Source organism: Canis lupus, chromosome 25, assembly GCF_011100685.1.
Source record: "Canis lupus familiaris isolate Mischka breed German Shepherd chromosome 25, alternate assembly UU_Cfam_GSD_1.0, whole genome shotgun sequence".
Lineage (NCBI taxonomy): Eukaryota > Metazoa > Chordata > Mammalia > Carnivora > Canidae > Canis > Canis lupus.
In genome coordinates this window covers 44,660,831-44,682,399 of record NC_049246.1, presented here as the reverse complement: position 1 = coordinate 44,682,399, position 21,569 = coordinate 44,660,831, and the positions used below count along the sequence as shown (strand labels likewise).

Genomic DNA, 21,569 nt, shown 5'->3' with positions numbered 1-21,569 from the left:
ATGTGAGTTTCTATTTTGTTAATATTTGGCAAAGGAAGCAGTGAGATCTCCAGATCTTTTTTGTTCCAAATCAGTGACTTCTGCATTAGATCTTCTCATTTTTCAAGGCAAGTCAGGCAACTGGTACCACCAGCTCAATCTGTTGTTGGAACATCTTTTTCTCCTTAGCTACAAAAGCAGCAGGTTGCAATGAACTACTGTTCACACAAGGAAAATACCCCAAAATGATGGCCTTTTGGTAGGCCTATGTCTTAGTCATTGAAGAACTGGGATTTAAGAACAAAATTGTATGTTTCCCTCCTTTTCTAAGTAAAAATTAGGTAGCTGAAGTTGGAACACGTGGTCTTAGACATCAGGTAGGATTTTCTCGGTTTAGTTTCTGTTTCTTAAACTTATCCTGTAGCCCTCGATTCCCACCCTCCTGCCTGGAATGGTGTTGGGGTTGCTGTCTGAGAACACAAGAGTTTGAGAAAATAATCAGACGTACGTTCAAATTATAAGGTTTGAGAGGGAGGCAGCTGTAGAGAGGGCAGGGGCTTCCCCAGAAAGCCATGGAACGTGGAATGGTCCTGAGGGAGAGTCAAAAGCAAAGGGGAGGGACCCGAGGGGCCTCACCTCACTGGAGGAAGCATCAGTCACTGCTTGATTCTCACTAGGCCTGACGCCAGCACCCTGAGAAAGAATGGAGAACCTGGAGGGGCCGCCCAAGCATACTACGTGGAGTGGTCACTCCTGTGGCTGGCATGGCCCATGTCCCCAGCGAGCTCCAGGAACCTGTCTAGGCAAAGGGGATAGAAAAGACAGACGTGCATTGGTCCCTGATCTTGGTGAGCTGGGTGTGCACAGCTCAAAAACTGAGCAGGGAATGATATTTTGAGTATCTCCAAGGAAACCAGGTCATGCAGACACTCCCATGGGGCAGCCTGCACAGGCTGGTTCTTATTGCAGCGGGACAGCCCCAGGGTGCCCAGTCAGGACTTCCAGCGTCACCCTGCCAGGGGCAGGAAGGGAGGGGACCCAGTGGTTATCCTGTGTGGGCCTCCTAGGGGATCTATCAGGATCTATTACGATCTCAGTCTGCTCAACCTCCAAAACAGGATACATTTTTTGTTTTTTGTTTTTTTTTTACCTGTTTTCACAATGTAGAATTTTAATGTACTTTAAAAAAAACTATCCATTTTAGAAGAAAATTATGGGTTTTTAATATGATGTACTTTTTTTTTATAAAGATTTTATTTATTTGACAGAGAGAGAGCATGCTATGGGCAGAGGGAAAGGGAGAAGCAGACTCCCGGAGGAGCAGGGAGCCCTATGCAGGACTCCGTCCTAGGACCCTGGGATCATGACCTGAGCCAAAGGCAGACCCTTAACCGACGAGCCACCCAGGCACCCTAATATGATGTACCTCTATCAAGAAATTAAATCGTGGGCAGCCTGGGTGGTTCTGTGGTTTAGCACTACCTTTGGGTGTGATCCTGGAGACCCGGGATTGAATCCCATGTCGGGCTCCCTGCATGGACCTGCTTCTCCCTCTGCCTGTGTCTGCCTCTCTGTGTTTCTCATAAATAAATAAAATCTTTAAAAAAAAAAAAAAGATTTCAAAAAAAGAAATTAAATCGTGACTGTTATTTTGCTCACCAACCCTCATTGAACCACATACTTGTCTCTTTGGGATAAACTTTAACAATTCAACAAATGAGTCTCCAGTTAGGAGGGACAGGGACTTTGCTCCACGGTTTAAGGACGATAGCCATCACACAGGACATCACACAGCTCCTGTCCTATGATAAACACCTGTAATTCTTGCCACAAAGTGATGTTAGCATTTGTCATTTTTGAAAGGAATCTTTTGGATAAATAACTTACGTACCTGATGAAAAGTGCAAAAAGAGGGATCCCTGGGTGGCGCAGCGGTTTAGCGCCTGCCTTTGGCCCAGGGCGCGATCCTGGAGACCTGGGATCGAATCCTGCGTCAGGCTCCCGGTGCATGGAGCCTGCTTCTCCCTCTGCCTGTGTCTCTGCCTCTCTCTCTCTCTCTGTGACTATCATTAAAAAAAAAAAAAAAAAGAAAAGTGCAAAAAGAGTAAATGGATTTACGGTGAAAAACGTCTCCTCTGTGCCTGGTCCCCGAGGGCGGCGTCCGTGTGCCGCACACATGGTGAACCTGCTATTACGTGGTTATGTGCTGTGCTTGCTTTCTCAACTTGGAAAAATGTTTTGAAAATCTTTCTACATCGGCCCAAATGGAGCACCCCATTCTCTTTTTTCTTTCTTTCTTTTTTTTTTTTTTTGGTTCGCTTTATGGATCTCTGTTGTTTATGATGTTCCTTGATTTCTTTAGCCAGCCCCCCAACGGATGGCTATTTGCGATTAGAAATGTTGCGGGTCCAGGACATTCAATGCATTATTATATAAAACTGAAATCCTCGCAGTGGATTACCACGGAAACTGCCAGGTGGAATTGAGGAGTTGAGTTCCCTGCTTTTTAAATTTTGGGAGATGCTATCTTCACACTGAGGTATGAGGGTGCTCGCTCCACATCACCACTGTACATGAGCCCATCATTTTGTCTTGACTGATGTGCTAGATAATCAGCGATATCTCGTTGTGGTTTTAATTTCCATTTCTCTTACTGTGAGTGAGGCATCGTTGTAAGATTGTGTCTTTTTAAAGTTTATACCTACGTTAGGGGTGCTCAGGGCCCCCTGCCCCAGGGCTGCAGGAAGCTACAATTTCATATGTGAGCCCTAGGCCCGCAGCAGCACCCCGAGGTCGTTGTCGCCACGCTGTGTGACATGTGATGGCCGAGGCCTCAGGTGGACCCCGCAGACCCCACTGCAGCGGGTCAAGGTGTGCACTCTGGAGTCTGATCCATCATCATTCGTGGAAGAGAGACACTCTCAGGAGCTTGTTCTTTACTGAGTGTCTTTTTGGAGTCACTTCCAGCCACCTTAATACCTGTGATAGTGAATTATTGGGCTAGCCCCAGAAGTGGCAAAGCTTTGTGCTGTTCCAGTCGGGTCGTGGAGGGGAGGGACCAGCCTGGAGCATGGAGGGGCATCTGCTGGGGGTGGCCACGCTGGCACAGAAGGACTCAAGGCCCCAGAGCAAAGTGCAGGTACAGCCTCTCATGGACGGGCCTGGCCACCCTTCACCCTGGCTCCTGTGACAGCCCCGGAGGAGGGAGGAAGCGTGTGGTCATCTGGAGCATAAGGCCCAGCCTTTGTGGCCATAACTCCCTCTGGCACATTGTGGGGCCTGGAGACTGGACCGAGGGGTCTGAACCAGGGTGTCCATGGGTTATGTCCCCGCAACCTCTAAGGTAGTGGGGTGCTCTAGAAGGAGACCCCTGGCATTATGGCCCAGCTTCCTCTCTGTCTCCTCCCGCCCTCCAGCTAAAAGCAAATGTACCAGGGAAGATAGGCATCAGGCAGGTGCCCTAACACTTAGGAGCTCCGAGTGACAAGTAAGAAAGCTCCCAAGTGACTTGCAGAAGCTTCGGGTGCCAGGGTCCTCAGTCACCGCCACACCTCACGAGGACCTGGACATCTTGTTAAAAGACAGGTTATGTGTGGACCCGGGGCGAGGCCTGGGGATCTGCATTTGCACAAACACCTGTGGTCAGGGGACCAGCTTGAAAAATGTTGGCTTTCCCCCACTTTTGCCTGGCTAACTCTCAGCCCCTTCCAGAACCTTTCCCTGGCTGCCTGCTTCTCCTGCTGCTTGGGGTACGGCCTCCTCCTTGCTTCCCCACTTCACTGTCAGGGTCACCGCTGAGCTGTCATCGGCCGTGCCCAGGCTGCATCCTTGGTGACAGCATGCTTCTGTGCCTTTGTGTCCCCAGCATTGAGCCCAGTCACGTCCTGGAGGTGGCTCTTGGTCCAGGTTTATGGAATGACTGAGCTGAGGTCTGGGCAGCAGCGCAAAGTCTGGCCCCCCACGCTTGAGGTCTCCTGGGCCGAGGGTCTCCGAGGGGGCAGGGGTAGGTCTTGGTCATCTCGGGATCCCCAGTGTCTGGCAGCCCCCAGCTCTCAGCAGGTGGCCAGTAAGCTTCTGGAGCATTGAGTTTCCTGTACCTGCCACTTCAGGAAGCCGTCCAGGAGAGAGGATGGGACACTGGACGGCCAGCAGGAGCCTAGAAAGAAGGATGAACGTATAATGCAGCCAGTGGTGTCCTTGTAAACAGATGTGGGCGCTCCGAGCGTGGGGAGCAGGGGGCCCTGGGGAGCAGAACCCGTGGGAGGAAGTTACGAGTGTGTCATCCGTAAACCAGGACTGGGGATCTGGTTTACGCATGAGAGCGCTACTGAGGAGGTTTTTCCTTTAACAAATGTATGAAGCACCTACTCGAAAGAACCATGTTAACAAGCAGATAATTAAGGACCCGGAGAGAGTCTACAGTCTACAGGGGCCAGCATAGGAGGGAGGGGGCTTCTGTACAAATCACAGCAGGCCCACCTCTGAGGACGCAGGGTGCTGGCCTGGCACTGCTGGGCCCTGGGCTGGTGGGAAAACTTGGTGTCTGCGTGGAAGGGCTTCTTGTTCCGTAGCAGAGCAGTCAAGGCACAGAGCTCTGGAGTCAAAAGGACAAACCCTGGTTTTGCACAAACCCTGGTTTTGCCACTCACAGGCCATGGGACCTTAGCACCCTGATCTGTGGGGACAGTCTGGGGGACCTCCAGGGTTGTGGTGAGGACTGAGTCAGGTGATGCCTCACAAGCACATGGCATCACGCCAGGCACCTGTTGGGTGTTGATGAGTGGCAGCTGTTGCTTGCACCCGGGGCTGTGTGTCTCTGATAACCTTGCACGGACGAGGGTATTCATGATCCCTGCTCACCAGGAGAGTGTTGCTCAGTCTGTGTCTGAGCAGGAGCATGGTGACCAAGCAAGAAGCAGGGCCAAGAGTTTCCTGGATTTAGGGAGAGAAAATGCCTCATTCTGGCAAGGGGTGGGGGCAGCAGGAATGGTCCTCAGTTCTTGCCAAATGAACTTTGTCTTCCGGTGCGGTATTTTTGGAAGCCGCGCACGCTGTTTCACAGAACACCTGTGAAGAGTCATCTGTTGGGTCTGAGTCTCCCCAGTGACGCAGGACCTGCAGCAGAGAATGTCTCTTTTCTCTTGACTCTGCTCCCAGGCCTTGCTCCAGTGACTTGGAATAATGCCCAACTTTTCCCTGTTCCCTGAGAGGTGTGTGTCCTGTGTTGGGAGGGGGCTCCTGGCCTTGCCTTCCAGTCCACATCCAGTCCAATGGCTAGCGAATGTCGGCCCAGAGGATGGAAAGGGCCACAGTTCTTGGAGCTGGATGGGAAATTAGGTGGCACTTGACCAGGTTGAGCTGCCATAACCAACTGCCCAGCCTGGGAGGCTGGACAGCAGGCATGAATTTCTCGCAGTTCTGGGGCTGGAAGTCCAAGATTGAGGTCCCGGCAACCTTGGTATCTGATGGGACCGCTGTCTTTGGCTTGCATCCCTGGTGTCTCTGTCTCTTCTCATGAGGACAGAGTCATAGGGGATCAGGGCCCTACCTCTATGATCACATTAGACCTTAATGACTTCTTCATAGGCCCCATCTCCAATTGCAGTCATACTGGGGGCTAGGGCTTCAACATTATGAGCTTGGGGGGACACAATTCAGTCCCAAGCAGGTGGAAAAATGCAGACTACCTAAGAAGATCCCATTTTGTTCCTTTCACCTGCTCAGATGGGAGCTGAGATCCAGCCGCCATGGACAGCCTGTCCTGGGAATAGCCTGGGATTTGGGAAGAGGTGGGCCCCCACCCCCAAACCGGGACTGTGGGGAGGGGGCTGCTTCTGCTTCCCAGCTGTGCTGAAGCCACACCTGACGGCAGTGGCAGGGAGGCAGGCGGTGGGACGGCTTCCGTCCTGGGGGCAGCTTCCATCCAGGGGGACCTGTGACTCAGGTCACATGACCACATCGTGATAAAGGGAAGGCGGTGGCCTCAGACAGCTGTGGTCCATTAACACGGAGGTCAGGACAGGACAAAATGTGCCGCATGGGGGGTTCCTAGAGAGTCCTGAGTTACAAGGAGATGGTGCAGGTGCAGAGCAAGGGAGGGGGTTGCTCCCCCCCCCGTGCCCTGCTGGTGGAAGAACCAAGGGCCGATGCCAGTGGCCGTGTGGGAGCGGGGCGTGGAGCACTGGGGCAGTGAGCTTGCCTGGCCGGACCCCGAGGACCCGTGGCAGACGATGAACTGTGACACAAGCTCAACTGTCTGAGACCCAGCAACTGACGGGTGAGTGAAGTGGGTTCTTAACAAGCAGCACTGTGGGTTTTGGCACTGGTTTCTCACCTCCCTCAATCAGAAGCAGGTTAGGTTTTCCCCTGGATTTTCCTGGTGTCCCTGCTTCCTCTTTCATCCCCCTTGCTGATGGGCTGGGGTCTCATTTGTTTCTTCCAATGCGTTGCTTGAACAGCATGGCCAGGTGGTCCTAACTCTGCAACTCCCCCAGTGCTGAGGCCACCTACAGCACCCCAGTGAACCCCAAGCGGCCCCCGTGGCCGACCCTGCATTAGCAAGGGGTCTTGGCTTTGTGCATCTCTGGAGTATCTTGTATTCAAGGGGTGCAGTGCTGGCCTGGGGTCTGCAGGCTCAGGTGTCTCTGGCCTTGCTCCAGGAAGGGGGAGATGCTTGCCAGCTGAAGCTAAATCCAGTCAGCTCATGTGAGACGGAGCGGTGATGGTCTTGTCCCAGCTGGGACACCAGTGATTTCTCTCTGTTGTTTCCTTTCTTTGGAGAAAAATCTAAATTTACTGAGAAAAATATGATCCAGTGTCTTCTAAGTGTGGTAGGGTAGCCTGCGGGGAGCCAGATGTGGCTTCTCGTCCACAAGCCAACTCGGGAAGTGGTGTGAACACCTTCAGCGCCCAGGAGCAGCCCTCCTGGACTCTGGAAAACAAGGCTGTGTGGTTTAGGCCCACACAGCGGGCAGGGGAAAGACTCAAAGATGGAAACAGGAGCTTGTTGTTTCCTCCGTGGTCCTCTTATGGCCTGGCCACCATCCCCCTGTCCCACCAGGCGCGCACATCCGTTCTCTGCATGAGCATTTGTGCCCTTGGGAATGGGCTTGTCACATCCAGTGTCACCTCCTAGTACAAGCCCCTCTTGATCCCTCTGGCCAGAGCTTCATCCTGTGGAGCTGAGTCCTGTGAGGGCAGCGCCCCAATGCTGACTCCGTAATGACCCCCAGCGTCCAGCAGGTGCTTTGAGATGGGTGGGCTCCAGGCTGACGGCTGTCAGCTGGGGACTGTGGTTACCGTTTTGCACGATGGAAACAGGCTTAGCTGCTTAAAGCAGTTCTCATCCTGGCAAATGTCTGGCTAACTCCAAGGCAGAAGCCTTGACCGTTCTGCTCCTCAGCTGCCCGTGCCAGATGCCAGGGCCACCTCAGTCCCTGCCAACTCCACAACCACCCGGACTGACCCCTCCGAAGCAGCACCCAGAGTTGAGCAGATCTCACCCCTGGAAAAGAACCCAGGCAGGAACGGGCTTGGTAGTGGCAAGGCTGGGAAAAAAACTGGAACAGGATAATTGGCGGAAATCAAACAGGATATTAAGTTGAGCACTAAGCAGCATTGAGAGACGAGCCGTGATTCATAAAATTCGGGTCAGTCTAGCCAAGTGTTCCCCAAGGCTAAGGATCCTGCGTCAGCCCCACTGAGGGTGTCATACATCAGCCGGGGGCAGGTCAGGGGGCCTCAGCCTGCGTGGCCACGGAGCAGTGGTTTTATCAAGGAGTGCCCTATGGTCAGCAACGTGTGCACATTCTTACACACTTTTACACACACACAGCACGTTCTTATGCTCATTCATACACAGTCATATGTATATGCTCTTGTATTCACATTCTTATACTCATTCATATAAACACATCTCACACACACATTCACACTCATCACACTCATATATACATACACGCACACATACACTCACACACACCTCTCCCTGTCTGCTCTGTCCCCATTCCCTGGGATTCAAGCTCCATGGTGGCAGGGAGTTGGCCATGCTCACTACTAAATCCCTGGTGCCTAGACAGGTGCTCAGCAAACATGAGAGCAGAGGGGAGAGTGAATGAGTGAATGATGAGTGAGTGAACAGATGAGTGAGTGAATGAGTAAGTGAATGAGTGAATGGGTGAGTGAGTGAGTGAATTAGTAAGTATTGAATGAGTGAGTGAATGAGGGGGTGAGTACGTGAATGAGTGAGTGAATGAATGAGGGGGTGAGTGAATGAGTGAATGAATTAATGGATGAGTGAATTAGTGAGTGAGCGAATGCGTGAATGAGTGGATGTATGAGTGAGGGAATGAGAGAGAGTGCGGAGAGCACGCAGGGCCCGGATCCCCATCAGCCCCGCGCTGCACCCAGAGGCTTGACTGAGGGAGAGCGACGTGACCATCAGATGGGACAACGCCCCGGATGGCACGTGCGGAAGGAGCGGGGTGCGCGGTGGGCTCAGGGGTGCGGGCTCAGGCGGTGCGGGTGTGCAGGGGTGGCCCTCGGGGAGACGCGCCCTCCGCGGGGCTGCGTGGCAGGCACGGCGCTCCGTCCTCCGAGCACACTCGGCCGCGTCCCTGTGCGGGCGGCGGGTTGCGTATTTGCTTAGAGCCTGCAAGCCGCGGTGGCTTGACACCTTCTGGACATCTTCTTAGCGAACCGCAGCGTAGCAGCAGGGAGGTGGTCTGATGCCCGCGCCGCAGGCCGAGAAGCCTCCCGCGGGCCCGTGGTGCCGCCGCAGGCCGAGCGCTGGGTCGTGGGGTGCGGGGCCGCCAGGGAGGCCGCTGGGATGTGCTTTCCGTGGCTTCGCCCGCCAAGTGGACCTGGCCGCCGCGACCTGGGGGTGGCTCCAGAGAGGCTCCAGCGATGGCTCCCATCGGCCCAGGTCGGGGGCACCCACTGGGGCACCAGGTGGGCTCTCCGCCACAGTGGCCCGGGCTCTGATTGCTGGGCCACCCCAGAGTGACTTCCCTGTGGACTCTGACCCTGTTGCTGGGGGGGGGTGTATGCTCCTGGAGGTCCCCAACTTGCAAACACGTCGCTTCTTGTAACCCCTGCTCTGCCTGCGGTCTAACGGGGCAGCGTGGTGGCCCAGCCCAGGGCTCGGAAGTCCCTTGGGTTGAGCCTCTGCCCTTCGCCCGCCCAGCGGTAACTTTGAGGGCGTTACTTCACCTCTGCCTCTGGTTCCTTTGGGTGGAACAGGAGCCCCCCCGTACGCCGTTCCTGGGGGACTCGGGAGGATTCCTAGTGCCTTTAGAACAAATGCTAGTCCCTCCCTGTCTCCTTCCACCCGTCCTTCCTGGGCCCTGGAGCTCCACTTTCATTGCCAGAGCCTCGAGCCCTGGTAGGGCTCTGGCCGGTGGGGCGGGGGGTGAGGGTTGCAGTGACATATGGGGTGGTCTGGGCACGGAGAGGACCAGAGTCGCTGTGCTGAGGACCAGAATCCCTGTGCTGCTCCATCTGTCTGGTAGTTTTCATATTCAAGAAAGACACAGAGAGAGCTGGGGCCGCTGTAAAAATCAGTACCAACGAGGTGGCTCACGACAGTTGGGGTCTCTTCTCCCCCAGCTGTGAGGCCTAGAGACCTGAGACCAAGGTGTCAGGACTCCCGGGAGCCGCTTGCCCTTCCTAGCTGCCGGCACCTGCAGGTGGCCCTGGGCACGGGGCACATTCAGCTCTGCCTTGGTCTTCACACAGCCTCCTCTGGGCGCCTCCGTGTCAGACGTCCGTCGTGTGTCACATGGCTCCCTTAGAAAGACACCTGTTGTTGGATTTAGACTCTCGATCCAGGGTGATGTCCTGGACATCATTAATCTGCATCTGCATATTTCCCAAATAAATTCACAGTCATTGGTGCCAGAGCTTAGGACACAGACACAGCTTTGGGGGGGTGGGGTGGGCACAGTTCACCCCACTACACCGTCCCTTCTGGGCGGCCACTGTGGGACCCGAACCCACCCTCAGGAAGGGTCATCGGTTTGCTTGGGAGCAAGCCAGGGAAGGTGGGCCCTCATGGCAGAGAAGCTCCTCACTGGAGAGAACAGAGCCTCGACTGGTTTTGCTGTGTGCTTTAGGCTCAGCGACCAGGAAACAGGCTTGATACAGAATAAGGCTGCCTCCAGGGAGCTTATCAGATTCTGGATTTCTTTTTCTTTTTCAAAGTGAAAATTGCTTTATCGATTACATTATGAAATTAGACCATGGAAGAAATAATAGATGCTCATTTTTCAATTTAAAGACAAGTTAGGGCAGCCCTGGTGGTGCAGCGGTTTGGCACTGCCTGCAGCCTGGGGTGTGATCCTGGAGACCCGGGATGGAGTCTCACGTCGGACTCCCTGCGTGGAGCCTGCTTCTCCCTCTGTCTGTGTCTCTGCCTCTCTCTGTGTGTCTATGAATAAATAAATAAAATCTTTGAAAAAAATATAAAGACAAGTTAAAGGGTGAAAAGATAAAAGATGCACCCCCTCCTGCTGTCTGTGGTTGACACGGTGGCCTGTGTCCTCCAGCTGTCCCTGGGGGTGTATAGGTGGGAGGCCCTCCGTACCGATTTTCACGCCCATTCTGCACCAGGAGACCACCCGCGTCACCGTTAGCAGTTGCTGGGGCTCCAGTATATGCCTGACCTCTTGGGTTTTCACCTACTCCGTGCTCCGGATGTTAGGAGGTCTCTGGGTTTCCATATAGCGAGCCGTGAGCACGTTCTCTCTGCCTTTTATGCAGGGAGCCTTGCAGCCAGCGTGTGGAAGCACCCTTAGTCCACTCGCCCTTGCACACACAGGCCTTCCTGTCTCTGCGTCTCTGACCGGGAGCCAGGGAGACGCCCTCCTGCAAGGTGAGGCCTGGGAGGTGACCGCTGGCCCTCCTCTTGCCTCTCTGTCCTGACACAGGCCATGTTCGAGCTGGTCACTTCTGAGGCCTCCTACTACAAAAGCCTGAGCCTGCTCGTGTCTCACTTCATGGAGAATGAACGTCTGAAGAAGATCCTGCACCCGTCTGAGGCACACATCCTCTTCTCCAATGTCCTGGACGTCATGGCCGTCAGTGAACGGTGAGCCACCTGCTCTGGTCCTCGTGGGGCCTGGCTTCCAGAACCTTCTCACCTGGGGTATGGCTGAAGCTGGTGGCGAGTGCTTGTTACACTGGCTTCTCTACGTTTGTGTGTTTGGAATTATCTATAGTAAGATACAAATAGGTAAACCCAGCCATTTGCCTCCCGTCCTGCCAGGGCGTCCCCCTGAGCAGGCCTCCTATCTGCAGGTTCCCTCCCAACAGCACAGATATCCCACATGTCCCCCAGAGTCAGGCAGGTGTGTGGTGGGTGTCCTGACCAGGTCCAGGGGGTCCGTGTAAGCTGCTCTCTATCCTGGTGTCCTAAAGTCCTGGTTTGGTGCATGCAGGGCCCCAAGAGTCCCTGAGAGCCTCTGCAGAAACCCCATCCTGGACCTAGGCCTTCTCTCTCCATAATATGTGGAGATGACTTTGGAACTGTGCTTACATGTTGCCTATAAGGATGGGAGGAGCTTAACTGGAGGAAGAATAAACAGCCATTAATTGATTCTTGCAAAGAAGAAAAGGATGCCAAATTGTACTGTTAGGATAGAAGATCCACTGACCATTTCTCACTAGGCCTTGGAAATCTGTGGCTCAAAGCCCAAAACTCAGCTTTTGGATGAGCTGGTCTAACGGCGCATGTTTGGATGTGAAGCTGTGGTGTGGCAGTAGGGTCCCCTCCACCTCTGGGGTGCCCGGGGTGCTGCTGGTGCTCTGTGGGCCCCCGGGTGGGCCCCTTCTCTGCACTCCTCCTCATGGCAGCTCCCAAGTGGGCTCAGGTGCAGGATTGCTGAGAGACCCCTTGGCCTCTGCTGTTTCACCTTGTTGAGGGAAGGGAGTCTTTTTATTTGCCTTTTTTTTTTTTTTTTGTAAGATTCTGTATTCATGAAAGACACAGAGAGAGAGAGAGGGGCAGAGACACAGGGAGAGGGAGAAGCAGGCTCCCTCTGGGGAGCCCGATGCGGGACTCGATCCCAGATCCCAGGATCATGCCCTGAGCCGAAGGCAGATGCTCAACCACTGAGCCACCCAGGCGTCCCTTATTTATGTATTTACTTATAGTTCATCGTGGAGAATTCCAGACATGCAGAAGTAGAGACAGGAGCGTGTTGAGCCCACCCCCAGCCCAGCATCTAGAGTTGCTCGCATCCCCACCCCTCTCCAGCACCCCGGGAGCCTTCTGAAGCAAATTCCCCTTGTTGCCTCATCAAGGAGCACACCAGTGTGTATGTCACACATAAGGTCGCTTTCACTCTCTTTTAAAAAATACTCCTGAGGCTATTACCCACCTGAAAACACTGAACAGATAATTCCTCGATGCAACCAACCACGCCGTCAGCGCGGGCATCACGTCCTGCCGCATCCATTGCCTTGTCCGAGCTGGGCCTGGGGCTGGAGGTGTGTCCTGAGTGTCGCTGTCACGTGTCCCTAACCTGGGCCACTGCCCCCACCCTGCACCCTGCAGGTTTCTCCTGGAGCTGGAGCGCCGGATGGAGGAGAACATCGTCATTTCGGACGTGTGCGACATCGTGTACCATTACGCGGCCAACCACTTCTCCGTGTACATCACCTACGTCAGCAACCAGACCTACCAGGAGAGGACCTACAAGCAGTTGCTGTGAGTGTCCCCGTCCCGGGCTGCAGGTGTCACCACTTCCACGAGGACATCAGCCGTGGTCCTTGGTCCTCTGCTTTCCCAGGAGAGTACCCGAGCCTGGCATGTGCCCGGGGCGTCAGGGTCACTAGGGGAATATGACCCCGACACAGGCAGCCGTGGCGCCCACCGGCCCCGTGTCCAGAGCGGCGGGCTGAGCAACGTGAGGTTTAGCAGAGAGGGTTTGAGGCCGGGAGGACCCCTCAATGCCCAAGGGCTGGGGAAGATGGCTGAGGTAGGGACAAAGGCAAGGATGGGGCGGCGGGGGAGCCTTTGTAGGGTTCCAGCAACACCCTTGACTTTATTACTCACCTCTCTGCTTGTCAGCTTCCCTGGAGTTCCGGTCGATGAGGTGATTTTTCAGTCAATTTGCTTCTTTTAAACATTTCACACTTCTGTGCCACGCTTCGGTGATGGTTTAACCAGTGATGTGCTCTTAGCTCGACTCCGGAGCACCAAAGGGCTCTCTGGGAAGCAACAATCTGACGTTCGGCTTCACTGGGCTTGCCATCAAGCCATGTAGCTACTCGTGGATGCTTTAAAATGGAGCTTTCAGGGCTTGGGATGTTTGGGGGTTGAAAATGGATGGGAGGGGATCAGGACGCCAGCTCTGAGGACAGATACCAAGGAAGCCAGCATACGGCAGGACAGGGCCTAGGTACCCTGGGGTGCCCCTCGGGCAGGGCACCTGTGGAAAGGCGGTGAGCAGGTGTCCCTGGGGCCGTGGTCTAGGCGGCCCCCTAGCTGCCCCCTGCCCAGCCGCCCGCACACAGGACATCTCTGGCGGCAGGCACAGCGCAAGTCCCTCTGGCCCTTGCCCCCAGCCTGCTGCTGTTTCTGTCACTACGTGGGTTCACCTTGCCATGGCTCCCTGCTGGGCAAATCACTGAATTGTGTGCCTGAGTCATGGACTTGGCCACATGAGCAATTCTTACCTTCCCACACATGGCATCTTTTGCTACGTTTTCATGGGCCAGGCCTGTGAAGCCACTATTGTTATTTGGCTCGTACCTGAACGGTTTATTTTGCATGAAAAGCAGTAAGCGTGTGTTCGGTGCCCGTGGGCTGTCTGGTTCCTCCGGGCCGTGGACGCACATCCGATTCACGCCTCCTGCGCGCCTGAGACCGACCCTCGTGTCCGTGTCCCCAGCCAGGAGAAGGCGGCCTTTCGGGAGCTGATTGCGCAGTTGGAGCTGGACCCCAAGTGCAGGGGGCTGCCTCTGTCCTCCTTCCTCATCCTGCCTTTCCAGAGGATCACGCGCCTCAAGCTGTTGATCCAGGTACCACGTGCCCTGGGCTTGCGTACACCTCTCCCGCTGCAGGCCTTTGCCTTTGGCTGTTCCAGGTCTCTGCTAGCTTTCTAGGAAGTCCATTTGCTCCACAAATCCTAAGGCAGTGGGGGGAACTCAGCCCCTGTTCCCAGTGAGCTGCAGTCTGGGAGAGAGATCGACAAGCACACACAAACCAGGAGGCGGTCATGGCTGTGAGGACAGTGAAGCGGGGTACTTGATAGGGGGTCACTGCCTGGCCACCGTCAGCTGGGGAGGCTCAAGAAAGACTCTCAGACAAGTGACATTTGAGCAGAGACTGGGCTGACAGAGAAGAGCTCTTCAGGTGACAGGCAACCGCTTATGCAAAGGCCCTGGGGCAACGAGGCTCACAGCCTGGAGGCCAATGGTGAGCTGAGGGAACTTGACAGCAGTGAGTGCAGATTGGGATGAAAGGTCAGTTGAGGCCCTGAGGGACCAGGTAAGATGCTGGCTTCATTCCTCGGCAGGACCAGGAGTCGCCTGATAACTGCCTTCTGTGAGAGCACGCAACGGCTGCCTGTGCAGAGTGATGGGCAGGAGAGCAGGAGTGCAAATGGCAGAAGGGGTCTGGAAGCTACTGGACAAAGGCAGCTTGGCCTGGGGGAGGGGGCAAGGCGGGGTGGGGGGTAGGGAGGAGGGGAGAGTCTGGAGGGAAGGAAGGAAATCAGAATTGAGGTGCCCACTTTCTACTCCGGGTAAGAGGGAGGAAGAGTCTAAGCTGGAGCAGTTTCCCCATCTGAACTGTGGGAGAGCAGACTGGATGGATGAGTTGTCTTAAAACAGTTATGAACAAAAGCTGAAGATGGCCCAGGTCTGCGTCTGCAGTGGCCTTTCTTTCATACCACAAACAATTTTTTGAGTACTGTGCCTACTTTTTTGCTAGTCTGTCCTGGGGCCAAAGGTCACAGATATATCCACGGGTTTCTATGCTTGGGAAGCTTTGGTTTTAGTGGAAGTGAAAGACAACTACTATTTGATCTAATGAAATCTTTTAGGAGAAGAACAGAAAAAAAAGGTGGGGAGACAGGGTCGGGAGCAGTCGGGGGTTTTGGTGTGACCCAGCTGAGCTCGAGAGCCCTGAGCAAGCAAGTCCCTAAGTTCAGAGTTAAAGGGGTGAAGTCAGCGCAGGGCTTCTCAGCATTGAGGTGCCATTTAGCGAGAGAGACCAAACAAGGAGAGAAAGGGGTCCCAAGACCCAGCCCTGGACACGGTGCCCAAGGAGGAATAGGGGTGAGGCAGGAGGAAGGCCAGGCGGGCTGGAGCCAGGGAAGCCTGGAGGGGGTGACATTTCCTGAAGCCTGGAGCGGGGGGCATCGCCTGTACAGTGGGGACCCTGGGGCCTGCTGCATGCTGCTGGGCTATTCGGTCCACCCCTGCAGGGGAGTGGATGGTGTGGACCTGGCCATGGCTCTCAGCTGAGAGGATGACCTGCAAGCCACAGTGAGGGGAGCTCAGAGGTCAGACAGTGGGGAGACCAAAGACCTGGGGCAGCTGGCTAGCTCCATGGCGGCAGCAGTAAGGAGTAGAGGTCACAGCCTGGGGCCGGGGGGAACCGGGCCCAGAGGCCTGAGACCAAAGAGGAGGGCGTCAGAGGAAGCAATCCCACCCGCCCCACCCCGATGCCCAGGGCGGCCAGAGAGAGCGCTATGAGAGAGCTCAGGGGGCACAAACCCAAGTCCCAGAACGCTAGTCATTGAAGGGGTTACGTGTGAAATTTGTTTTTTAACTTGGAAAAACTGAAACAGAAGTCGGGGGAAACTATGAAGAAATTACAGGAAAAGAGCATATACAGATATGTAAAAATCTTAATTTTTCTACAACGAAAACCAACAAAAGGAAGATCAAGACCTAGCTGAGTATTGTGTTGAGGAAACGCAGGGCAAGGGCAGGCCGGATGGTGGTCCGGAGCCATCAGGGAGGCATTCTGGGAAGCACGTTTTGAGGCAAAGGTGATGAGAGCATCATTTTGTTAATCCAAGAAAATGAAACGGTTGGAGAAAAAAAAAAAAGGCACTTTCACCAGTAAGAGGAGAGTTAACAAAGTCTCAGGGTCACTGCGACTTGGCGATGAGGGCAGTTCCCGGGGCAGGGCAGGGCAGGCCCCGTGTCCATGGGGGCCAGGAGGGGAGGGAAGGCCACATGTGGTCAAATTAAAACAGATTTTCCTGTGCTCAGAACATTCTGAAGAGAGTGGAAGAAAGGTCTGAGCGCGAGTGCACTGCTTTGGAGGCCCACAAGGAACTGGAGATGGTGAGCTGTGCTTCCTCCTCCTTTTCTTCCTCCATAAACTGTTTTCCTTGTCCGGATACCTGCCGCCCACTGTCTGGTCCTGCCTTTCTCCCTTGTCCGTGTGTCTTTGGAAATTGCAAATTCGTTTTAATATCTGCTTTTTTTTTTTTTTTTTTTTTTTTAAGATTGTATTTATCTATTCATGAGAGACATGGAGAGAGAGAGAGGCAGAGACACAGGCAGGGGGAGAAGCAGGCTTCATGCAGGGAGCCCGATGTGAGACTCGATCCTGGGACTCCGGGATCACGCCCTGAGCCAAAGGCAGACGTGGGGTAGCTTGATGTCAGGGTGGTGAGTTCAAGCCCCACGTTGGGCGTAAAGATTATTAAAGAAAGAAAGAAAAACAGAGCAGGTGTGGCCTGACAGCGCCCCTGCTGTCACTGAGCCAGGGCCGACCAGCAGCAGCCGAGGTGACCTCTACTGCCACCCACCTGCAGGGCTCTCTCATCAGCTGCCCCCCTGCAGGCGTCTGGTGCCCTCAGGCCCCACGCTTGTCCCAGCCTGCTTCCAGCATCTTCCTGCCCTGGGACGGCCCTGGGGGCTGGATCTGGCTCTGGACCCTGACACAGCTCCGCCCCACACCTCCTCCCCCTGCCTCGCCCCTCCTGTCTGCCCAAGGACTCACTGGCCCTGCTTTTTCCGCCCCAGGTGAAGAAGCAGTGTCCAGTCCTCGCCCTTGGAGGAGCGGTTCCTCCTGGGCGTCGCCAGCAGGGTAGGGCGGTGCTGGAAGCGGTGGCGTCTGTGTCCCTTCTGGGTGCCATCCATCCGTGTGGCTCCCGGTGTTGCTGGGGCCCCAAGCCAGCTCCGGCTGAGGTGCAGGGGCCGCTCAGTCGTGCCGGCGACCGTGCTGAGAGCCTGGTGCCTAGGTTCTCCTCTGCTGTCACCTCCTTTTCTTTCCCTTCTAATGAAAGCTATACTTGTGTTTCTTGTACTTTACCTTTCTCTTATTTTTTTAAAAAGATTTTATTTATTCATGAGCGACACAGGGAGAGGCAGAGACACAGGCAGAGGGAGAAGCAGGCTCCCCACAAGATGCCCAATGCGGTACTCGATCCCAGGACCCCAGGATCACGCCCTGAGTCAAAGGCAGATGCTCAACTGCTGAGCCAATCAGGCGTCCCTACTTCTCTTATTAATAAGGGTGTATTTTTAGGGGCACCTTGCTGGCTCAGTCAGTAGAGCATGTGATGCTTGATCTCAGGGTTCGAGCTCCCTGTTGGGTGTAGAGATGACGTAAAAATAAAACCCATGAAAAACTAAATAAAATACAAAGGTGGGTTTTTTTTTCCTAATTGATAAAAGTAATTGACGTTCAATACAAAGAAAAAAAATTGAGCAAGTGTTCATAAGTAAAAAGAAGAGGGTAAAGCTCACCAGTTATCCCACACCTCATGGCTGACCTGCGGGTGCTTGACCTCACAAACCGGCACGTACACCTGTAATCTTTGCAAAAAGGGGTTGTGGTTTCTAAGCTGGTCTGGCTCTTCATGTAAAATTACTGCAATTTTTTAATGATTTCAATGAGAACCGCGAGCCATAACCGACAGCAGGCCAGCCAGGCTCGGCTGCAGGCAGTGTCTGCTCACGCCCTGGGGCCAGAGCGGACAAAGGCAGGGGCCGCGAACAGCTGGCCGCACCTGGCCTCATGTGTCCCCCTTCTGATGCTAGGTGGTAAAAGCGTGCAACGAGGGTGTCAGGAAAATGAGCCGCACAGAGCAGATGATCAGCATTCAGAAGAAGATGGAGTTTAAGATCAAGGTGAGCCTGTGCCCGTCCCCGTCACCCCAGCCGGTCTGGCCTGCAGCATCTGTCCCTGGTCGAGTCCAATGATTGCCCCCCCCTTGTGTCTCAGTGCAGTGTCACCTTCACTGACATCTCTCTTGACACCTCTCGCTGACCCTGCCTGCCCCCTGTGACCATGCCATCCCCTTGGCCTGTGCTTATCTTCTGAGAGATGGTGTGCAAGGAGCCTGGAGCCACATGCTCTCGTTTCTTGGCTGTGTGACCTTGAGCAGTTAGTGGACATGAAGCACGTGACAGGGACCAAATCAGGGATTCTTAAATGGGGGGAGGGGGGACTGAAAATCTGACCGCAGTTATTGACCTCCCCCAACTTTATGTAAAGCTTCAGGTATTCATGAGCACGAAGAGCCCCCGGGACCCAGGTTTCTGGTGACACATGAGGACACAGTGCACATGGGGGTCCCTGAGGTCCTGCTGTGTTTAGGAAGTGAGCCCTGGCTGAGGATGCAGATATGGGCTTCTGGGCTCCCCCCACATCTCCACCTGCTGGTCCGGCCGCTGGGTGCCAGGAGCCTCCCCCTGAGCCCTGCAGTGGATACCTGCAGACCTGGCCTGCTTGTCCCATGGCACCCAGTTCTCTCCTCTCTGCTGTGAACTTGGCTCCTGCTCTGATTCTGCCCTGCTGGGCTGAGCCTGGTGGGGAATGACAACTGTCACACAGGTGCCCCCTCCCACACACATACACCCAGGTGTACACATGAGTCCACATAGACACACTTAGACACAAGCACATATACCTAGAAACACACACAAACACATATACAACAAATGCACAGTTGCCCCCAGCACAAATACACAGCGACACACACCCTTGTGTGTGCACACACATGCACTGCTCTTCCTGCATTTACCCAGGACGGCTCCACCCCCCCCCCCCCCAGGGCAGTGCCCCCATGCCAGTCCTCGGGTTAGGACTCCAGTGAGGCTGGCGGAGCCCCGGGAGGCCTGGAGGGGCACAGCCGCTCTGACCCCATCCCCTCCGCCCCCAGTCCGTGCCCATCATCTCCCACTCCCGCTGGCTGCTGAAGCAGGGTGAGCTGCAGCAGATGTCAGGCCCCAAGACCTCCCGAACCCTGCGGACCAAGAAACTCTTCCGGGAAATTTACCTCTTCCTCTTCAACGACCTGCTGGTGATCTGCCGGCAGATCCCCGGGTGAGCAGCTGGGCCCCTGCCCTGCGGCAGGGAGAGCTGGGGCTTGGGCCAGCCCCTCAGCACCGGTCACCCTGGCAGGCGGCAGTCTGGGGGTGGGGGGACTGGTGTTCAGGTGGGGGGCTTCCAGGATGAGGTGAGGAGTGGCCACAACACTAGGGCCAGCAGGACCGGGGGTGCAGGTGGGGGTTCCCTGGGGCCTCCTGGGGACCAACACACCCACCCTGCCGCCCTGGGTCCCCAGAGACAAGTACCAAGTGTTTGACTCGGCCCCGAGGGGCCTCCTCCGGGTGGAGGAGCTGGAGGACCAGGGCCAGACGCTGGCCAACGTGTTCATCCTGCGGCTGCTGGAGAACGCGGACGACCGGGAGGCCACCTACATGCTGAAGGCGTCTTCTCAGTGAGTGCCGCGCGCCGCCAGCCGTGCCCCTGACGCCCGAGGCGCCCCGGGTCTCCCTCCCAGGTGGAGCAAGGCTCTGGGGCTCAGGACATGCCTGGTGGCCCACCGGCCGCCCAGACCCCAAGGGGAAGCTTTCTGCCAGGGGCTGCCGCCAGTCGGGGTGTCCCTCGGGGCCTCAGGCTCCAGGAGGGCCTCTCTTTCCTGATGACATGTAGAACCCTCGGGGCCTGGCTGACCAGTGCGCCACACCCTGGGCGGCCCGGGCCGTCCATTCACCCGCCTGAGCAGCCCCGGGGCTCGGGGAGGGACAGCCGAGATGGGCGGGGAGAGTGGTGCTCGGCTCTCGTCCCACAGGGCTCACAGGTCACCCCACCCACCTCGGCCCTAGTTGGTCCACTTGGACCAGTTCCCACCGCCCAGACAATGTGTCTGAGAGACTGCGGCTTTCGGGGGTGCCCCTGGGGTGGCACGCGTGTCAGGGAGATGCAGCAGGGCGCCCCGTGCCTCTCCGCTGGATGCTGGGCACCCCCAGCTGTCCTGCTGCGGTCTTGTGGGATGCCTGGCACCAGGCCCGGAGGGAAGTGAGGGGTGGTTTGCTCTGTGGCTTCGGCGATTGTCCTCCTCCGCGTCCCAGGAGTGAGATGAAGCGTTGGATGACCTCACTGGCCCCCAACCGGAGAACCAAGTTTGTTTCCTTCACTTCCCGGCTGCTGGGTAAGTGCCCTCAGGGTGGAGGAGGCAGGTGGGGGCGGGGGGGGGGGGGGCTCTGCCTCTGCTCCACACCCCTGATGGGGCAGCCTTCCGAGCCAGCCAGCCCAGAGGCGGCGTGGCTTCCCCTGCCCCAGGGCCTGTGCGCCAACCCTGATGGAGGACTTCGGTGTGACCGAGCTTCCCAAACGTGTGGATGGTTGATGAAACAAGTCCCAGGGTCTTAAGTGATAGGTACCACGAAGAAACCAAGAGGGATGTGGGCCCAAAAGGCAAACACCAGTACTCTCTGGGGCTGCCAGCCGTCTGAAGGTCTTCTAAGATACAAACGGGCGAGCCCACCTGCCTCACAGCGAAGCTGCTAGCCCTGCTGTGCTCTCCAGGGCCTGGCCCTCCCCAAAATGGCTCCCGGCACCACATCCCAGGCCTGACAAGTTCCTTCTGAAGTCCGAAAGAAGTCCCCCTCCCCGACTGCTCCTCCCTTTATCCGCATATTGTTTTCCTCCAGAGCCCCTGTTTTAACCGTGTTCTCTGTGGAGCCAGACCCTCCTGTCCCTTGAGCAGACCCTTTCCCGTTGCTGTGGGAACGTGAGGCGCAGGCGCACCTGCCCTGCTAGCCCCCGGGGTGGGGGGTGAGTGTGTGTGTCCAGGGCCTGCTGCGGATGGAGCAGGACGGGTGACCTGGTGATGACGTGTCACCTCCCTCCCCCCTCCCTTCAGACTGTCCCCAGGTCCAGTGTGTGCACCCGTATGTGGCCCAGCAGCCGGACGAGCTGACACTGGAGCTGGCCGACATTCTGAACATTCTGGAAAAGACCGAAGACGGTGAGGCCGGGGGCTGGGCGTACCCCCACTCGTGCCACCCCCTCCCCGCCCCCAGGACCCTGTGCCAGTCTGAGGGAGAAGGTGGGGGTGTCACCACGAGGCCCAGGCTCAGAGGCAGGCTGGCCAACAAGACGGGGGCACTGAGACACCACCTGGTCCGCTTGGATGCCTCTCCCTTTTGGGGGCGGCCTGGCTTCACTCTGAGCAGCAGACAGCTGCTGAGGGCTCAGGAATGGGTTCCAAAGTCCATACATTTGGGACACACCGGGTTCCTCCAGGAGGGTGTCAGGGCAGTGCTTTCCCAGCTTATGAGGGGAAAACCCAATCTGAGCGTGTCCAGCGGCGGTTCGCCGAGCAGGTGCT

The 21,569-nt window shown here is 55.9% G+C and overlaps 1 protein-coding gene across 1 annotated transcript in view; it reads left to right on the top strand.

The window, feature by feature from the left end:
• Positions 1 to 21,569, top strand: part of NGEF (neuronal guanine nucleotide exchange factor) — a 39,277-nt gene that overhangs the window by 16,620 nt on the left and 1,088 nt on the right. The window contains exons 4-12 of the mRNA XM_038574217.1: positions 10,905 to 11,065; positions 12,533 to 12,685; positions 13,872 to 14,001; positions 16,207 to 16,281; positions 17,989 to 18,078; positions 19,113 to 19,276; positions 19,518 to 19,673; positions 20,308 to 20,387; positions 21,102 to 21,206. Coding sequence (XP_038430145.1) covers positions 10,905 to 11,065; positions 12,533 to 12,685; positions 13,872 to 14,001; positions 16,207 to 16,281; positions 17,989 to 18,078; positions 19,113 to 19,276; positions 19,518 to 19,673; positions 20,308 to 20,387; positions 21,102 to 21,206 — 1,114 coding nt within the window. The remainder of the gene's footprint in view (positions 1 to 10,904; positions 11,066 to 12,532; positions 12,686 to 13,871; positions 14,002 to 16,206; positions 16,282 to 17,988; positions 18,079 to 19,112; positions 19,277 to 19,517; positions 19,674 to 20,307; positions 20,388 to 21,101; positions 21,207 to 21,569) is intronic.